Genomic DNA, 20,759 nt, shown 5'->3' with positions numbered 1-20,759 from the left:
TGGATGGATGTGGATGGATGGATGGATGTGGATGGATGGATGTGGATGGATGGATGTGGATAGATGCATGTATGTGGATGGATGCATGGATGGATGGATGGATGTGGATGGATGGATGGATGTGGATAGATGTATGTATGTGGATGGATGCATGGATGGATGGATGGATGTGGATGGATGGATGGATGGATGGATGTGGATGGATGGATGGATGGATGGATGGATGGATGGATGTGGATGGATGAATGGATGGATGGATGTGGATGGATGGATGGATGGATGGATGTGGATGGATGGCTGGATGGATGCGTGGATGGATGGATGTGGATGGATGGATGGATGGATGGATGTGGATGGATGGATGGATGGATGGATGCGTGGATGGATGGATGTGGATGGATGGATGGATGGATGTGGATGGATGGATGGATGGATGTGGATGGATGGATGGATGGATGGATGTGGGTGGATCGCTGCTGCAACGTAGCTGTGAGCGCCTGCGAAGCAGGCGCGATCTCTAGATGTGAGCGGCCCGAAGGGCCGCGAACCTCTAGTATGTTCAAATGAAATAGTACGAAATTAACAGATCCTTTTACAAAATGTAGAATGATGTATTGTTGTATAAAATATGTATCAGAGAATCATCTTTATTGCATCATCACAAGTTAACAGCCAGGTGAAGTTACTTTACAACGTATCTAAATACACATAGCATTTCCATCGAAACATTTATGTACAAAATATATGTATTTGTTCCTAGCATTGGTCAACTAGAGGATAGATGTTGGACACAAATATAGTTACTGAAGACTAATGGCCCTTAGATGAAATACGGCGCAATGTGATAATGTGCCACATGGTTTAAAGTGCATGGGTCAAATGCCTTGGGTCGTGTCCAACTCCAATTTCTCTCACTCTACCCCCACAGCTCTCCTTGTCCCAGCTGTTGTTGCTATGCATCTTTGCATGGAGAAAAAGTGAAGGGGAGTGGCTAGCAGAACTCTTATCATTAGGGAGCACTAAAAAGTATTGCGTAATTCATGTACGTACAAAGGTGAAAGGCAGGTGAGCAGTTTGCCACTCCTGTGTCATTTGAGTCGGCTACGCTCAGCGTTGTGTTGCAGCAGACTCGCATTCGGCAGCACACAAGTGAAGCATGAGGTCTGCAGAGGCAGCAGCCCCACTCCTCTTAGCAGTTTGCACATGGTTTATATGTGCTGCTGCAGACTTGGATGGTAAGTAGACAATATTTAATATTTTTTCTGTTTCCTTTATAACCATGATAATTTGAGCCTTCACATTATTAATCCAAACCACCGTTGCCTATTAAGTTACTCAATGCCTATCCAACTAGTCCTGCAGGATTTCTGGTTTGAGTTCTCTGTGGGCTTGTTCAACAACATCTGTGACCTTTTACCTCAATAACATGCTTATATCTTGTTTTGTAAGGCCAGAGGTGAGACCGTTGTAGGGCGAGGCTAATACATTAATTATGTAAAGGCTAGTGCATGGTGATTGGCCAAGAGGCATTCAAAGCCTTACATCACCTGTAAAAGTATCTCTCCAGATAGTTGCTGAGCGACACCCTGTAGAGGGCGCTGCCGCCATTAGCTGCGGTGTAAACAGTAGTGTAAAGTAACTTGTAGCTTACATTTACTTAAGTACTGTACTTAAAGGATGACTTCACCACTTTTCAACCTGTCTTCATATAATTGGTCTTCACTAATGTTGCATTTTTTTCCTACTCAGTCTGGGTCTCATAGGAGAGCTGTGGGCCGTTCAGAAATCCATCCACCAGTGACATCATCGTTTGACAGATTTTTTTTAAACAATATTTTAGAAAAATATATTTCGATTTTTAGTATTGCGAGAACAATGAATTCCATTATAATATTGCATATTTTCAGGAATAGAAAGCCTGCAGTTTCTATTAGCTTGGATTCCCCTTTGATGATGTCACTGGTGGATGGATTTCTGACCCACCCACAGCTCTCCTGAGCCAGACCAAGTAGAAAAGAATTGTGCTATTTTATCATGAATATTAGTGAGGACCTATTATATGAAGACAGGTTGAAACGTGTTGAAATCGTCCTTTAAGTACAATTGTGAGTATTTGTACTTTACTGGAGTCTTTCCCATTTTCAATAATTTTACTTCTACTCCACCACTGGCTGCTGTTTACACCTCAGCAAAGGCGGCAGCGCTCTCTACGGTAGCCTCGTAAACCACCAACTTCCGTAAATCCAGAATGACAATGCGTTTTCCGGAAGCTGGTTTACAAGGCTATCTCTACAGGGAGCTCAGGAAAACAGTCTATAGCAACGGTAGACCGGCGGGATTAACTCAATTTAGTGGGCCTACCTACACTGAACCAATATTTGTCCAAAAAACTAATAACGACAGTGCAATGCTATTGCATCGCATGTGTCTTAATCTTGCGAACAACTCAAAACAATATCTGATGAAAATAGTTAATTTTGTAGTCCTGATAAGCCTGCCAGTGAGGGAGACTGGGCAATTCTAAAATCAGAAATTAGATCCATGAAACTCAATACGCACATGGTCTGTGAAAAAGTACCTGTGTGCGTGTGGACATTGCCTAAATCTGTCTCAATGTTCTATAGCTCCAGTAGTCCACACAAAACTAGGGAGTGTGAGAGGCAAGTATGTGGGCGTAAAGGGGAAAGACACACAAGTCCATGCCTACCTGGGAGTTCCATTTGCAAAGCCTCCTGTTGGACCTCTGAGACTGACCCCACCCCAGCCTGCAGAGAGATGGGAAGGAGTGAGGGATGCCACCCAACAACCATTCATGTAAGAGGCAAAACATGAATGTAAATGACCTTAGAACGTGTATAAGTATAGTAAGAGATAATCCATGCTGTAACACCTCACACTTAATTCCATGTAACTTAAATCCATATATTACAGGTGTGTTCAAACCGCCAGTTTGTCTACTATGCTTGCGGCCAATCTATCCTTGGAAGTCAAATTCCCAGACATATCTGAGGATTGCCTTCATCTCAACATTTACACCCCTTCCGAGAGTCGTAAACTGCCTGTGAGTATTGAACGCACAACTCGGATAAATGAGCGTTTATTTTAAGCATTAAAGACCAGGTAAAAATTAAAAAAAAATATGTCTTTGTTAAGTACACTAAAACATGTTTTTGAAAAGATTTTACTTGAAATATTGGCAATGCATTAACATGAACTTGAGCACTGTCTAGTTGCCTGCAGGACTTTAGATCCCTTAGCCAAAGGGGATGGGATGATTGAACCCCAACACTGTGATTGGCTTAGCCTTTTCAGCTATGGTCTTTAACAAGGGCGACTGAGCCTTTGAGGCCATAGCCCCAAAGCTCTGGAACGCCCTCCCCCTGGATCTAAAAACGGCCCCCTCAGAGGCCTCCTTTAAGAGGCATCTGAAAACATACATGTTCAGACAGGCCTTTGGTCACTTATAGGCATCCCTGATTTTACTGTTCTTTTGTATTCTCTGTTACTGTTGGGTGTTTTTAATTTATTGGTGTCTTCTCTGCAACTGTAGAGCTTATTTTTTATTATGTATCTTTGTGTCTCTGCAACTGTAAAGCTTACTTTTATATTGTGTATCTGTAAAGCACTCTGTGCATTCGTGCGGTGAAGAGGGGCTATATAAATAAAGTTCATTCATTCATTCATTTAACTCTTGTAGTGTTCATATCCTCATTTCAAATATGTTTTATTTTGAAGCATAGGATAAAGCAAACAAAAACAAACAGACATACACACACAAAATAAACAGGTACAATGAAATGAATACAAATACAAACGAATGTCAAAATGTTTATATGGGGTGAATTCCCATAAATGTTCACAAGAAAGTCTACCTTTATTTCCAAATTATGTACACTCAAACCCCAAACTATGTAATAGAGTTGCATCTGGTGAACCTATCACACTGGGGAGAGATGTCTGGAAATATGGAAATATATAACTTACTGATGTAAAATGTATAGCCTACTATTTAATGAACAATGTTGCGCATTAATCAAACAGTTAAGTGTAGTGTTCATATCCTTAGACAGGGTACATCTAGGAGTGTATGGACTTCAACAGATGAAATATTACAAGTAATCAAGTAATTAAATAGAAAAATAAAAGCATGTCTCATGTTTTTGATTCGGTCATTAAGGTCATGGTGTGGATCCATGGGGGAGGATTTGGCATGGGTTCTGCATCAGCATACGATGGTTCTGCACTGGCTGCTTACCAGGATGTGGTCGTTGTTCTGATACAATATCGTCTTGGAATACTGGGGTTCATTAGGTAAGTACTGTAAAGACTGCGTCCTCCCCTGGCTGAGCCATGTAATACTGTGTAAAACTGGATGTATATTTATGTTCTGCAAACGTCTCTGTTCACAAAAGCACAGGAGACGAACATGTACCAGGAAACTTTGGATTACTGGACCAGGTGGAAGCCCTGCGATGGGTCCAGGAGCACATCCACAACTTTGGAGGAGATCCAGGTTCTGTCACCATATTTGGGGAGTCTGCCGGTGGAGTGAGCGTATCTGCATTAGTAAGAATACCTGAACAGCGGTTAAGTTATGTAACCTGCCAATATATTAAGGACCAATATGTCCTATATCAGCATGCATTCCACCATATCAATGCCCCACCCCACCCCCATATCTGCCCCATCTCCCCATAGCAGTTCATGTAAGCTCTCTAAACTCTCTCTTTTATTGGCAGCTTCTCTCTCCATTGTCTGCTGGCTTGTTTCATGGTGCAATAGCACAGAGTGGCACTGCAATAATGGACCTTCTCTATTCCACCGACCCTCTGCCTGTTGCCCAGGTTAGTTCTGCTATTGTAGGCTCAGGGCCTACACCTATGCCTTGCAGCCTCAGACGCTACACTATTACAAACGGATGCATGCATGAAAGCCAAGGTATAATCTATAATGTATCAATGTATCAAATTTCCATTAAAAATCCCTTTATTGTGCTTTAATTGCAGTATGTAGCAAACATGTTTGGCTGTGACAGTTCTAACTCAGAAAAGGTTGCTGAATGTATGATGAAGCTGACCATAGATGACATAGTGAATTTTCAGAAAGAGGTGAGATTTCCAGGATCTTGGGTATAAAAGTCATCAGAAGTCATGTTCATTAAGTCATACAATACATACAAAAATATACAATATTATACAATAATGCAAAAAATACATTTGTCTGTTACAGAATCTAATGCTACAACTCGGATTGACTGTTGATGGGAAATTCCTGCTCAAGTCTGCAATGGAGGTTTTACAAAATCATGAGATGCACAATGTGCCTCTCATGATTGGGTTCAATAGTGATGAAGCAGGATGGCTCCTAACGAATGTAAGTTGATACAACGCACACACGCACGCAAGTTGATACAACGCACACACGCACGCACGTACGTACGTACGCACGCACGCACGCACACACACACACACACACACACACACACACACACACACACACACACACACACACACAGTTAAACACAAAGAGGAACATACAGGAAATTGTGAGGGGTACTTTCAATTATCAAAATAAGTCATGTTCTATATCTATGTATAATTCTGCGTTCTGTCATCACAGATCTTGGCTCCTCAAGGTTGGGTGGATGGAATGGACCGGCATGAAGTTCTACCGATTATGAGCACGTTAACATACCCCAATGTAAGTAATAACACCACCGTTCTTGCATCAATGGTATCTGGTAGATCTGGTATACAGAATGTTCAGAAATTAAAACATATACCTGCCCTATATTTGGTAGTGCCCAACATACTGCAAAATACTTAAGTCAACAGCATTGCTAGCCTAGGATGGCTCGGGTTATTGGGATTGGCTTTCAAAATAGTCAATGCAAGTATGCGACTCTGCCTTCAATGCCCCCAATACCTGCATATCTAACTAAATAGCCTACCTCCAAAAGATTTTCGACACCCACAGACACTGTTATTGGTGCTGCTTTACATGTTGATGAATTGAATACCTATGTACAGTAGGAACATGAGCATGCCCTGCTGTTCTTCCAGATATGTCTGGTGTTATGTAATTGCAAGAAGATCAGTAATTAATCAGACTCAGTTCACAGATTTACAATAATATGAACAGAATTGAGTCCCTGCTCAGATTGAGACAACATTAGCCTAAGACAACATAATACTGGCTTTGGTGGTTTTAGTAGCCCAAAGTAGATTCAACCAGTCTAAAGCGAGCAAACTGTTTAAGGCTAAGGGCCGATTCATACTCTACTTTTAGAGCAGAATTTATTTCGGTTCGGCTCTCTCCAAACTACAAAATGACGTCATTCAGAGTTTCGGGGAGCGGGTCCGTCATTAATTCGGCTGTTCGGTGCCACCAAACCAGCCATGTACGTACTACGTAGCTACCTGACATTGAGCAGCATTGTCCAGGATGGAGCATTAATGGCCACATCCTCCCCCGATTCAACACTTCCAAGGTGTTTTATATGTCAAGGCCTTACTGAATGTTCTGTCTATGATCTAGCCTGAAGACCAGTGGATAACAGAGCTGTTGGCGGATGAATACATGGGAACTACAGGGGATCGTGTGAAAGTTAGAGATGGGTTTACTGAGGTGGTTGGAGATGTGGTCTTTGCCATTCCTGCCATAAAGGTTGCAAACTTCCACAGAGGTAACTGACAAATGTTTTTCACCAAAATCCAGTTTTAATGAAATCGAGGACATATCAAACATGATTTGGGAGTGTGTTTTATGATTTGTATCTATTTATTTTGAATGTGATTTCCAGTGACAGCACAGACTTCAATCTCAGTTCTTCCTGGAGTACAATAGTTGACAATAGTCTGTGTTTCCTATATAGTTCCAGTCAGATCGATCTGTGTTAATGTAACACACATTATAAAGCACTAAATGCAGACCATTTACAACTTTATCTTGTTTGCTAATTTTTGGCTATTTTCAAACTCATTGACTGTCTCCCCACCTGCTCATCTTCCTACCTGACTTGAATATTCTAACTTGTTGCCTGGGAAAACACTAGAAGATATCAACGGTATAAATGAATGACTTTCCTAAATCCTCCAAACAGATGCAGGAGTTCCAGTGTACTTCTATGAGTTAGAGGAGACACCCAGCATGCTCAAGAAGATGCGGCCCAGCTTTGTTGGCTCTGATCATACGGATGATATTGGTTTTGTTTTTGGAATGTGTTACACACAAGATCAAGTCAGGTTAATAGGTAAAACAAGCAGTGTTTTGTAGTTCATCATTATTGTACCTGCCTATTAGTCATTGTGTTTTTTAAACACCATTTCTGTAATTCTTTCTCTTCCAGGGTCATGTACAGAGGAAGATGAGCAGATAAGCAGAATTATGATGAAATACTGGAGCAACTTTGCTCATAAAAGGTAAACGTCTACTCTTATACTGTATGTGCAGAAGTTTTTGTCAATCCATTCTGTGGCCTTCATAACTCTTTACTGTCAACATCATCTTCTTATTCTAACAATATAATGGTAATACAAAAAGTGAATAATGGGTTTTTCATAAAAGGCAACACATTCAGCTTTTATGCAAGTTTATTTAACTAAACTCACAGCGTTTTTGTATATGAAATACTTGACCAGTTTTGAGAATGAATCTTTAATAAATACAATTATTATTATTGTAATAGCACCGCTCAAGTGTGATTTATTTTTCTTTTAAGTTCCCTCTTCTGGTTTTCTTCCAACTGAAAACCAGAACATTGCTGCTTTAATGGGTTGCCCTGGACTACCAACAATAGGATGAAGAATTATCTTAATTAAAAAGATATAATATGATTTTAACAAGCTTCCCGATACAGCGCTGTTCTAAATCGTTCTAAATTGTATCACCACCCTTCCTTTTCTGTGTGTGTGTGTGTGTGTGTGTGTGTGTGTGTGTGTGTGTGTGTGTGTGTGTGTGTGTGTGTGTGTGTGTGTGTGTGTGTGTGTGTGTGTGTGTGTGTGTGTGTGTGTGTGTGTGTGTGTTTGTTTGTTTGTAGATCTCCTAATGGAGCCGGCCTGGTACACTGGCCACAGTATGGAGCAGAGGGAGACTACCTCTCTATTGGGATGGAGCAGGAACCTGGTCAGCACCCAAGAATGGACCGTTACACCTTCATGACTGAAACCCTTCCTGAGAAGATCAGACAACATAGAGAGAAGATGGAGAACAGTGAACTGTATGATCCTGTAATTTACAATTTACGCAATTAGCAGACACTCTTAATCCAGAGCAATTTACAGTAACCAATATAAGTAACCTATAAATATACCTATAAAAATAGGTTTTGTCCGGGTTCACTACAGCATCACTGTATGATACTTGTCTCACAGACCAAAGACAGGGCCTGTAGTCCACACAAAACTGGGGAGCTTAAGAGGCAAGTCTGTGGCCGTCAAAGGGACGGATACAGGAGTCCATGCCTACCTGGGAGTTCCATTTGCAAAGCCTCCTGTTGGACCTCTGAGACTGACCCCACCCCAGCCTGCTGAGAGATGGGAAGGAGTGAGGGATGCCACACAACAACCATTCATGTAAGAGCGAGGCAAAACATTTGTGTAAATTACATTTTGACAGTTTATAAGCTACATGTATAAAAAGTCCATGTGGAATACTGTAACACACTTCATTTCATGCAACTTAAATGCATTACAGGTGTGTTCAAGATAGCAGTATCTACGATAAGCTATATGCCAATCTATCCATGGAAATCAAATTCCCGGACATATCTGAGGATTGCCTTTATCTCAACATTTACACCCCTTCCGAGAGTCGTAAACTGCCTGTGAGTATTGAATTCAATACTCAGACGAATGAACATTTATATTTAAGCATTAAAGCAAGCTGAAATGTATTTTTCATCTCAATTACTTCGTGTGACACATCTGTGCACAAATTTTGCACAGATGTAGCCCAGGGCATGCTCTAATGATTTAGCTAGGGCGCCAGAGTCGGCCAAATCAAGTTGGGCTCCCATTGACTTTCTATACAATATCGTCGTTGTCGGGTGGAAACCTTGTATGTCCAAAACCGTTCGTTTTGTATGTATCATTTTAAAAACGATCTAAACTAGTGAAAATAGCCGATCTACAAACACAGATCTTGTGTGCTTGTAGATCTGATATTTTCACTACTAGCTTTGTGCGACAGTCTTGTATGATGAAGCAGGGCTTTACTTTGTGAAAAAGAACATACAAATTTGAAACTTGGAGATATGAGGTTTCTGCCCGACACTGACGGAAAGAAACTCTGCTTTAAAGGAGGATGAAACCCAGCCTCTAATTTGTTTTATCAGACTGACTCATTGATATAATATATATTTATAGAAAAAGTGATTTTGTGTTTCATGCTCCTTTAAGTAGCATGTGAGGGGTCTAACTAGGGCTTTGTCACGATTCTGAATCCATTGCAAGCATTTGTTTTGCACAGAAAACATTCCTTGGGATAAAAATGGCCCCAACCAAACTGTGAAAAGTGATGATCACAAAACCACAGTTTTGTGGGGTGGTTTTTTAGCCCAAGGAAAGTTTTTTGTGCAAAACAAATGCTTGCAATGGATTCAGGATCATGACAAACCCCTAGTTAGACCCCTCATATCCTACTTAAAGCAGATTTGTTTTCTTCCTGTAGTATAGTGTATAGAAAGTCGATGGGAGCCCAACTTGATTTGGCTGCTGTGTTGCGACCCTGAAGGTCGATGACTCGGGCGCCCTAGCTAAATCATTAGAGTATGCAGGCGCTTTTAGACTCATTAGCACGAAATGACCATTTTATCTCCCTAAGGCCCTCGACTATAGCATTCATGTCCTTAGTCAGGGTACATCTAGGATGTGTATGGACTTCAACAGATGACATATTGCAACTAATTAAGTATTTAGATGTACAATTTTTTTTTATCATGTCACATGTTTTTGATGCGATTATTAAGGTCATGGTGTGGATTCATGGAGGAGGATTTCAGTTGGGTTCTGCATCAGCATACGATGGTTCTGCTCTGGCTGCTTACCAGGATGTGGTCGTTGTTCTGATACAATATCGTGTTGGAATACTGGGACTCATTAGGTAAGACTGGGTCCTCCCCAGAACCATGGAGTGATGTGTCAAACTGGATGTATTTATGGACTACTAATCAAAAATAATACAAATCATAATACAATATTAATAATAATATGTACTGAATGAGTTCCCAGATTGATATTTTACAAATGTCTCTGTTTACAAAGCACAGGAGACAAGCATCTACCAGGGAACTATGGATTACTGGACCAGGTGGAAGCCCTGCGATGGGTCCAGGAGCACATCCACAACTTTGGAGGAGATCCAGATTCCGTCACCATATTTGGGGAGTCCGCCGGCGGATTTAGCGTATCTGCATTAGTAAGAACACACACCGTACACAAAATCTAATGACTTATTAACAATATTTTCTACTTAATTGAAGGAAACATTATGCACAAACATAAACGATTGCATTTGTACATATTAGTCCAAAGGATAAACAAACACAGACACAAAAAACTAACATCTGAGAGCCTATTTCCATTGCGGTTCTGTTGATCTAAACCAGGGATGGTCTACAGTAGCTGCATTATCCTCTTCCCTTGCTGCCACTGGTATTTCCCTCTCAGACAGGCACGTGCACAGCACATAGACATCAAAGGGGGCTTGAGCCCCTGCCCTTATACCCGTTTGTAAAAAGTGTCCTCTCCAGAATATGAATTCAGTTTTTACTATGGTGAAAGAAATGCAAATGCCCTTTCCATGCCATACCTGAAGGCAGCATTCAAGAGAAATGCCTTGTCCAAACTCTGTACATTACTGTACATTACTTAACTTGAATTGACCAATAAATGAAAAATAATTTACTAATTATTATTAGAAGAGAATTTAACTCCCTGGTGTTGCCAGGTTGATTAAGTGCAGTATGGAGATCGACTGTTAGCAATTACTCACCACAAGAAAAGGTTCCGCCCGACCTACCTGAAAGACCCCTCCATTATGGAAGTATGGTCTTTAACTGTTGCAAACCTGTAGCGTTCAAATCCTTAATAGTGAGGGTACAACTAGGATGTATGGACTTCAACAGATGAAATATTGCATGTAATTAAGTATTTAGATTTACGAAAAATTACATCATGTCACACAAACTCCCCCACCCCTATCTTCCAAGCAGTTCCCTTTGGGAACCCTCCGTGTTCTAAGGCGGCCACTCTGCCCCTGAGCCACTGCCGCCCCTATAGCCCCTTTTCGACTGCAACTTTAGCACCACGCCACACCACACTACACCACACCACACCGCACCACATACAATCTACATTTTCCATTAGACAAAAGTACCCCTATCGGTAAGAAACAAATTTACCCTTTTAACTGTGATTATAATACAATATGAATTTGTATTACAACTATCCTAAATTATAATACACTATGATGGATTATAACTGTGATTATAATACACAATAAAGTATTAATGTATTACTATAATAATTATAATACACTATAATATAATAGTGGTTATAACACAATAGAATCTATTATCATGTATTACAACTATATCCTGGTGGTCTAAATGAAAAGTCAGTGAGTGATCAGTCATTATGAAATGTTTGGCCCTGTTTTGCCTAGCTCAGACCCACTCTAGATTGGATACTTTTTAGTACCACGTTTAGTACCACTTTCACACCACTCTACCCAGGTCCTTGTAGTGGAAAACCTGGCACAAGTGGGCGGTGTGGTGTGGAGTGGTGTGGTGTTGGGCCTGTGGAAAAGGGGCTTATGTTCCTATGTGCCACAGTTCCTATGTGGAAGCCCCCCATACTACCAACGCCCCACCCCACCCCCAACTTCCCGCACTCCATCGTCCAAGCAGTTCATACCTGTAAGTTCACTACAACTCTATCTTCTTCCAGCTTCTCTCTCCATTGTCTGCTGGCTTGTTTCATGGTGCAATAGCACAGAGTGGCTCTGCAGCAATAGAAATGGCCTATTCCGCCAACCCTCTGCCTGTTGCCCAGGTTAGTTTTGCTATTACAAATAGATGAATCAATAAAAGGTATAATAAAGGTATGATAATAAAATGTTCATTAAATATCCCTTTATTGTGCTTTGTAGACTGTAGCAAACATGTCTAGTTGTGACAGTTCTACCACAGAGAAGGTTGCTGAATGTATGATGAAGCTGACCATAGATGACATAGTGAATATTCAGAAGGTGAGATTTCCTGGATCCTGGGCATAAAAGTAAACAGTCCTCTTTCTTCTACAAAACAATACAAACAAACAAACAATATTATAAAATAATACAAACAATACATTTGTCTGTTACAGAATGCAATGCTACAACTTGGATTGACTGTTGATGGGAAATTCCTGCTCAAGTCTGGAATGGAGGCTTTAGAAAATCATGAGATGCTCAATGTGCCTCTCATGGTTGGGATCAATAGTGACGAAGCAGGGTGGCTCCTAATGAACGTAAGTTGATATAGGGCAAGGGTATTTTCAATAATCATTATTGACTAGCCTATAGTTGCGACCGTCAGGGAGCAGTTTACTATGAAAACCTCCACCGGCCGTCCGTCCGTCCGTCCGTCCGTCCGTCCGTCACACCTTTGTGACCATCAACAAACGTCACACCTTTGTTGATGTTTAAATCGAAGAGTCTTGGTCAAATACTTCTGTTGGTTTCTGCACTGATCATTTATACAATTCAGCTGTGTTTGCTCGTGTCATCATGATGAGGTCATAAATCAGCCATGCCCAAATATAGATTTTACGGGTTTACATGCTTACTCAGTTATTCGTTATGTGAAAGTCCTATGACGTCTATGATATCTGACATCATCATACATACATTCCCTTTTATGCCCATAAATGGAGATCCCCTCTGTAGAACCAGCCACTGACATCACTGTAATGTCAGGGGAACCAAATCCCTTTTATGCCCATATATGGAGATCCCTGTGATGCCAGGGGAACCAAATCCCTTTTATGCCCATATATGGAGATATGGAGATCCCCGTGTTGCCAGGGTAACCAAATCCATTTTATGCCCATATATGGAGATCCCTGTGATGCCAGGGGAACCAAATCCCTTTTACGCCCATATATGGAGATCCCTTATGTCATCAATATTAAGCCCATATCTGTGAATATCTTTGGGTACCAGATGTCTCCATATATGGTTAAATGGTCCGATATACATCACTGGCCAGAAGACCAAGAAATGGTGCAACCACGCCCTTTGCTTTTCTCCCTATAGGCATCTTACTGGTAGGTAGTTTAATGAGGAATGCAGTATGGTGGTAGGTAGGTAGTTATGGCCTTTGATGTAAGATTTTCACTTTCTAGGATAACTATATTTGCTATTCCCAGATGATGCCCTTTTAGGGTACCCCTCATGCCCATATATGGAGATCCCCAGGCTTTACTAATTAACATAAGTTTTATGCCCATATATGGAGATCATTGTCCCAATGTCATCAGATATATGGGCATAAATGGACACAGGCAAACTAGATGGGCTGTATGGATATCCAGATGTGTGATGTAAGTGTTTTATTCCAAATGTGGCACCCCACAGACATATTTCCAGAAACAAAATCCCTTTCATGCCCATATATGGAGATTTCTGATGTCATCAATCCCAGGCCCTGTAAAAAACATGGTTGCTATGGTATGAGCAACTTATGTCTCCATATATGGAGATTCAACTTCAATGAGTAACCATGGCAAACTGTCAACTGCCCGTATGTCTTGATAATTGGTAAAACAAACTTTTGGCCTATTTGTGGAGATAAGCGACCAACGGTCGCTTATCTCCCGATTAGGGAGTCTTACTGGTATTTATCTTCTCCAGAGATAAAGCCTTGTTACTTGCGCAAGGAGAGCGCGCAAGTACTGCGATCGGCTGGGTATGTATGTATGTAGGTGTACCCCCTTGTTGAAGACCGTTGCCCACTCAGGGACTAGCATCTCTGGCAACGTCATCATTAACAGCCTGTGAGGGACCAGCATTCCTGGTGATGCCACTGGTGATGTCAGCAGGGTTAGGTATATAAGAGTTATATGGTTATGTCTTCATTAACAGCCAATGAAACCAGATGGGCACACATCATGTGCACAAGGCGCAAGTTGGCACCTCGACAGAGTGCAGTTCTAGTACTTACTGTATAATTATGTATTATATTATATACTGTATAATTCTGCATTCTGTCATCACAGTTCATGGCTCCTGAAGGTTGGGTGGATGGAATGGACCGGCATGAAGTTCTACAGATTATGACCGTGTTTTACCCCAATGTAAGAATAACACCACAGTTCTTGCATCAATGTCTGTTAATGTACCGTGCCAAAATTTTCCAAAACTAAAACATATTGGCCCTATATTTGATTTTACAGAAATGTTTTCAACATACCGCAAAAAGTCCAGAGCATGAGGCAACATGAGTATGCCCTGCTGTTCTTCCAGCAATTTCTGGTGTTATGCAATTGCAAGAAGACCATTAATCAGTTGTCAGTTGTTTAACATGATTTACAATAACATGAACAGAATAGTAAAATATTAATAGTTATTTTTTATACACAATTAAATCACAATTATTGAATTTCCCTCCCTGCTCAGATTGAGACAATACAATATTGACATAGGTGGTTTTAGCAGCCAAAGTGGATTCAACTAGAGTCTAAAGCGAGCAAACCGTATAAGGCTAACTAATTTAACTAACTAGCTCATTTTCAACCTCCACAAAATATAACGTAAGGTGCTAAAATGTGACATAGCTCTGTTAAACACAATGTTGTGTAGTGTGTATCCCCTCCAACTGTTATGTGTAATCTCCTTTGAGTTGAATTGAATTTAATTGAATTTAATTAAATTTAATTGCTCCAATCCTCACAAAACTGGGCACAAATGCTGTTCAGGGGTCTGCCATGACAATTGTGACAAAAAAAATAATAATAATAATTGACTGAGACCATGGAAAGCCTGTAATGATTAGCTGAAATGCTTGTGTGCCACTACAGTGGATTAGCAGGAGCCTGAAAGTTCACCAAACCAGCCATGTGGCTACCTGACAGTGAACAGCATTGTCCAGGATTGAGCATCAATTTGGATCACATCCTCCCCCCATTCACCACTTCCAATGTGTTTTATATGTCAAGGCCTTAACTGAATGTTCTGTCTGTTTAGCCTGAGGACCTGGAGCTGATGGCAGATGAATACATGGGAACTTCAGGGGATCGTGTGAAAGTTAGAGATGGGTTTACTGAGATGCTTGGAGATGTGATGTTTACCGTTCCTGCCATTAAGGTTGCAAACTTCCACAGAGGTAAGAGACTGATAAGGTGATGATGTTTATCAACAGAACCAATTTTTCACCAAATTTGGAAATTGAGGACATAATAAACACGATCTTGTTCTTTTTTTTTTTAAGAATTACGTTATTTCTAAATCTGTGACATCACAGACTTTAATCTCTGCAGTTTCAGTCAGACCGGTGTTAATGTAACACACATTATGAAGCACTAAACGCAGACCATTTACCACTTAATCCTATTTGCTAATTGTTGGCTATTTTCAAACTCACTGTCTCCCCAACTGCCCATCTTCCTATACTGACTTGAATATTAACTCAAACACTAGAAGAAGTAGAGAACAAAGGTATAAATGTATGACTTTCTTTAATCCTCCAAACAGATGCAGGAGTTCCAGTGTACTTCTATGAGTTAGAGGAGACACCCAGCATGCTCAAGAAGAAGAGGCCCAGCTTTGTTGGCTCTGATCATGGAGATGATCTCATTTTTGTTTTTGGAATGTGTTTCACACAAGATCAAGTCTTGTTAACAGGTAAAACCAGCAGTGTTTTGTAGTTCATCATAATTGAACATAATTACAGTAGTCATTGTGTTTTTTGAACACCATTTCTACATCATTTCTACATAATTCTTTCTCTTCAGAGTCATGTACGGAGGAAGATGAGAAGTTAAGCAGAATTATTATGAAATACTGGAGCAACTTTGCTCGTACAAGGTAAATGTCTACTCCTTAATGTGCAGATGTTTGTTGATCCATTCTGTGGCTGCCATACCTTTTTTACTCTCAATGTCAACTTCTTATTCTAACCGTATGGCGTTTATACAAGTTTATTTAACTAAACTTACTACAGCTTATATTGTATATGATATGGTTGACCAGTTTTGAGAAGGTATATTTATTTAGTAAATTAAGGTTCTCAGTTACAGGTATGCTTTACTGACAATATTTCCAAGACAACCAAATACAGTACAACCACAAAATGATCATGACATGAGCAGGAGTGTCATGTGTTGCAGCGGATATATGCTCATTTAGTTTAGTAAAAAATAAAATAGACATTTTGATACACAACTGGCGACATATTGATGTTACAAATTTTGCACTTAGAGGATACCACAGACAATGTAACAAATTATAACAATATATGTCTGCATAGAGTCAGGTGATTAAATGCCACCTACTGTGATGCCTCTGGATTGTTGGTTGGGCTCTGACAGCAATTGCAAGTGTTTTGATGGCAAGAGTTAATAACAGTGGAGAAAGAGGAAAACCTTGGTGTGTAGGATGATAAATTGACTATATTAAAAAATGTATAGGGTGGGCACTGGGTGAAAAATGTGTTACAAAATTGTGGGATAAAAGGAAAAAAAAAGAAAAGAAAAAAAGAACAATATATTTTTAACAAGCTTCTCAATGCAATGACTTAGTGTTCTTTACGCTGTTCAAATTGTATCACCACCCACCCCTTCTGTACTGTGTTTGTGTGTGTTTGTAGATCACCTAATGGAGCTGGCCTGGTACACTGGCCACAGTATGGAGCAGAGGGAGACTACCTCTCTATTGGAATGGAGCAGGAACCTGGTCAGCACCTGAAGAAGGACCGTTACACCTTCATGACTGAAACCCTTCCTGAGAAGATCAGACAACATAGCGAGAAGATGGAGAACAGTGAACTGTATGATCCTGTGTTTATACCTATAAATATATCTATAAAAAGCAGGTTTTGTCTGGGTTGAAACTCACTGCAGCATCTCTGTATGATACTTGTCTCACAGACCAAAGACAGGGCCTGTAATCCACACAAAACTGGGAAGTCTGAGAGGAGAGCATTTGAGCGTAAAGGGGAAGGATCCAGGGGTCCATGTCTACCTGGGAGTGCCGTTTGCAAAGCCTCCTGTTGGTCCTTTGAGACTGACCCCACCCCAGCCTGCAGAGAGATGGGAAGGAGTGAGGGATGCCACCCAACAACCATTCATGTAAGTCATTAGGCACAGTATATTTATTTGATAGTTTTATTCCGTACCGGTATATTAACTGAATTTTTGTTTTGTTTTCACAGGTGTGTCCAAAATAAACAGATTCTTCTGGATATGATAAATATGTTATTCTCAAAGACAAATATCCCTGACATCCCTGACATTTCAGAAGACTGTCTTTACCTCAACATTTACACTCCAGCCAAAGCTGCTCAAGATGCCAAACTCCCAGTAAGATCCCTGTTTGTCCTCATCGAAGTGAGTGAGTGCAATTAGTACAATTAAAAAGATAACAAATAATCACTGTTCTATTCCCTAGGTCATGGTCTGGATCCATGGTGGAGGGCTAACAATGGGCTCAGCCTCAGTATATGATGGTTCTGCTCTGGCTGCTTACCAGGACGTAGTTGTGGTTCTGGTCCAATATCGCTTAGGAGCACTGGGATTTCTCAGGTGAGGAAGATGAAGTATGATGAGCATAATGACGATGTCCTTTTAAGAAAGAACTATGCCTTGCTCTGAGTTGTTTTAGTGATATCTGATTGTGTGCTCTTTTCAGTACTGGAGATGAACAGATTTCAGGAAACTTTGGTTTACTGGACCAAGTGGCAGCTCTGCGATGGGTCCAGGAGCACATCCATAACTTTGGAGGAGATCCAGGTTCAGTCACCATATTTGGGGAGTCCGCTGGTGGAGTGAGCGTGTCCCTCCTGGTACAGTACAATCCACACAAAAATATTCTTTAAAACTCAATGACAGTGACAAAGAATTTATTCCATGTTTTGTATTTCTTGAATTATCAGGCTCTGTCTCCATTGTCTGATGGCCTGTTTCACCGTGGAATTGCTGAGAGTGGCACTGCTGCAATGAATGCAATATTCACACAAGATCCTTTGCCCGTAGCACAGGTTTTTAACCAGTTTACTTTATTTTCATTGCAAGCATTAAAGTGCAGAAGTCTCTGTGTGACCGTGGGTGATCTTGTAAACCGCTGGACACATCTGGCACTGACGCGGTTTACAAGATCAATTTTTGCCCACATATCTCTTCACTTTCCAGTAAGTCTTGTATTGGAAGTCAATGAGGCTCTGATTAGGCTGACATCTTGCCCAAATTAGTTGTTATACAGGCAAAAGATATGTCATAAATAACTAATGCCCAGGCTCTGCACATGAAGTCCAATATCCACATTGGAGCCTTCTTTAAAATTGTATGTTTCTCTGATCGTTATTGCCAGCTTTTAGCCAGCAATGTATCAGGCTGTGACATCACAAGCACAAAAATGATTGCTGACGGCCTGAGATCCATGGACATTGATGCTATGCTGACGTTTGAAAAGGTTAGACATGTACAAGAGATATATTAGATATCATCTGCTGACATAACAAGTTGATCATATAGAACATTACACAGATTTCAGTGTAATGTTTTTGTTGCTCTGAATGATTTTCATTTTAATAACTCTTCCCTGAGTTTTACACTCCCTAGTCTTACACATTCGTATGCTTTTCTCTCAAGGAGAACGTGATGATAAGATACCCTGTCACCGTTGATGGATATTTCTTGACAAAACTTGTGGATGAACACTACCAACACCATGAACTTCTTAAAATACCTTTCATAACAGGCATTAATAATCATGAAGGGGGCTGGCTACTCCCTATGGTAAGTATACCAATGTGACATTATCTTTGATATCATTGCATTCATTCAATGGATATTTTGAGTTTACTATACTCATACTATAGGTCTTTCTGAAATACTGTATATATCGTTTTGATTCTGTTTTTATTCTACAAAACTAAGAAATGAAAACATGTGCTTGCTCTTTTAGTTCTTTGCTCCTCCAAACTGGACAGAGGGAATGGACCGGGAACATGTCATGCCTATTCTATCCATGTTCTTTCCCGATGTAAGACAAACACTGTCTTGCATTCATTTCATGGTTCTGATTTTGCCATGTTTTTCTTTTATTATAGCCTTTATGATTTCTCTCTTTCCTCAAGCTGAAAGATGGCCCAGTGAAAGAGCTTGTGGCAGATGAATATCTAGGAACCTCTGGAGATCGACTGAAAATTAGAGATGGATTTACAGAGCTGCTTGGGGACATTCTTTTTACCATTCCAGCCATTAAGACTGCAAATTCCCACAGAGGTAACTGTAAGACAAAATAATGCAATCTTAAGAATGTTTTTTATTAGCAGTTTGCCTCGAATATTATTATACTCACATACCTCATTTTGTCTACAACCAGATGCAGGTGCTCCTGTATACCTGTATGAGTACCAGCATCCACCCACATTCCTGCAGGAGAGAAGACCAAGCTTTGTTGGATCAGACCATGGTGATGAACTCATCACTGTATTTGGATACTGCTTTGTCACTTCCTATGCTGAATTTGGGAGTAAGTGCAATATTATATAATTATATGATTTTATTATACTGTATATTATACAAAATAATGAAACATAATAAATATGAATTTGTCTCTGGTTTCAAAGAATGAATACCTTTTGAAAGTGTACATCAGAAGCTTCACGAAAACCATTTTTCTTAATCACTCTACAGTATCATGCACAGAAGAAGACGAACAGCTTAGCAAGACCATGATGAGCTATTGGGGCAACTTTGCTCGGACGGGGTAGGATTAAACTCACAATACACAGTAGGCCTACAGTATATCTTATAATTAGATAAGTGCTCTATCAACATACTCTCATTACTGTTTATACTTAAAAACAAACAAACCACTGTGTATGTAGGTCACCTAATGGAGCCGGCCTGGTACATTGGCACCAGTACGGTGTAGATGAACACTACCTGTCCATTGGGCTGGAACAGATGTCTGCTCAGCACCTGAAGAAGGACCGCTACACCTTCCTGACTCAAACCGTTCCTGAGAAGATTCAGCAGAGTCAAGAGAATGTAGAGCACAGTGAACTGTAGGATGGAGAGCACACCTCTCTCCATTCCACTCGCCTATAAAACGTCTTACAATCAACCACAACTACAGTATATCAGAGAGATTTGATTAATAACAAAAAGCTGGAAGAGAAAGTCACAGTAGTAAGACGCCTCAGGGCGACAAGCGACCTCGCCCTTTAGGGCGAGTTCGCTTGTCGCATGTCGCTTGTCGTATGTCTTGGCCATCTGGCCAGTGATGTATATCGGACCAGTAACCCATATATGGAGACCCCTGGTACCCATATATGGAGATCCAGCTACTGTATATGGAGATATGCTTTGAGACCCCAAACATGCTTACTCAGTTATTTGTTATGTGAAAATCTTGATGATGTCTATCATATCTGACATCATACATACAATCCCTTTTATGCCCATTTATGGAGATCCTTAATTGTCTGAACCAGCCACACAGATATGGCCTGCTGTCTCCCTCCATATATGGACATTCCCATATGAAGTCCTGTT

The 20,759-nt window shown here is 40.5% G+C and overlaps 1 protein-coding gene across 1 annotated transcript; it reads left to right on the top strand.

Moving 5' to 3' along the window:
* Positions 1 to 1,156: 1,156 nt before the first annotated feature.
* On the top strand, positions 1,157 to 20,333 carry LOC308294236 (uncharacterized protein; the record flags this gene model as incomplete). Its single annotated transcript, XM_080736963.1, has 31 exons — positions 1,157 to 1,235; positions 2,625 to 2,814; positions 2,932 to 3,061; positions 4,178 to 4,311; positions 4,413 to 4,566; positions 4,740 to 4,844; positions 5,007 to 5,108; positions 5,230 to 5,373; positions 5,620 to 5,700; positions 6,538 to 6,685; positions 7,103 to 7,252; positions 7,349 to 7,421; positions 10,263 to 10,404; positions 12,151 to 12,249; positions 14,238 to 14,336; positions 15,226 to 15,364; positions 15,733 to 15,882; positions 15,993 to 16,065; positions 16,847 to 17,026; positions 17,127 to 17,327; positions 17,411 to 17,558; positions 17,647 to 17,780; positions 17,887 to 18,040; positions 18,131 to 18,235; positions 18,565 to 18,666; positions 18,846 to 18,992; positions 19,162 to 19,239; positions 19,334 to 19,481; positions 19,582 to 19,731; positions 19,896 to 19,968; positions 20,090 to 20,333. The coding sequence occupies 31 exons, from the start codon at positions 1,157 to 1,159 to the stop codon at positions 20,271 to 20,273; spliced, it is 3,996 nt and encodes a 1,331-aa protein (XP_080593089.1). The 3' UTR covers positions 20,274 to 20,333.
* Positions 20,334 to 20,759: the final 426 nt, after the last annotated feature.

The sequence above is a fragment of the Nannobrachium achirus genome, assembly GCF_963921795.1.
Source record: "Nannobrachium achirus genome assembly, chromosome: 11".
NCBI classification, from domain to species: Eukaryota; Metazoa; Chordata; class Actinopteri; order Myctophiformes; family Myctophidae; genus Nannobrachium; species Nannobrachium achirus.
The sequence above is the reverse complement of the archived record's forward strand: the minus strand, read 5'-3'. Positions and strand labels throughout refer to the sequence as shown.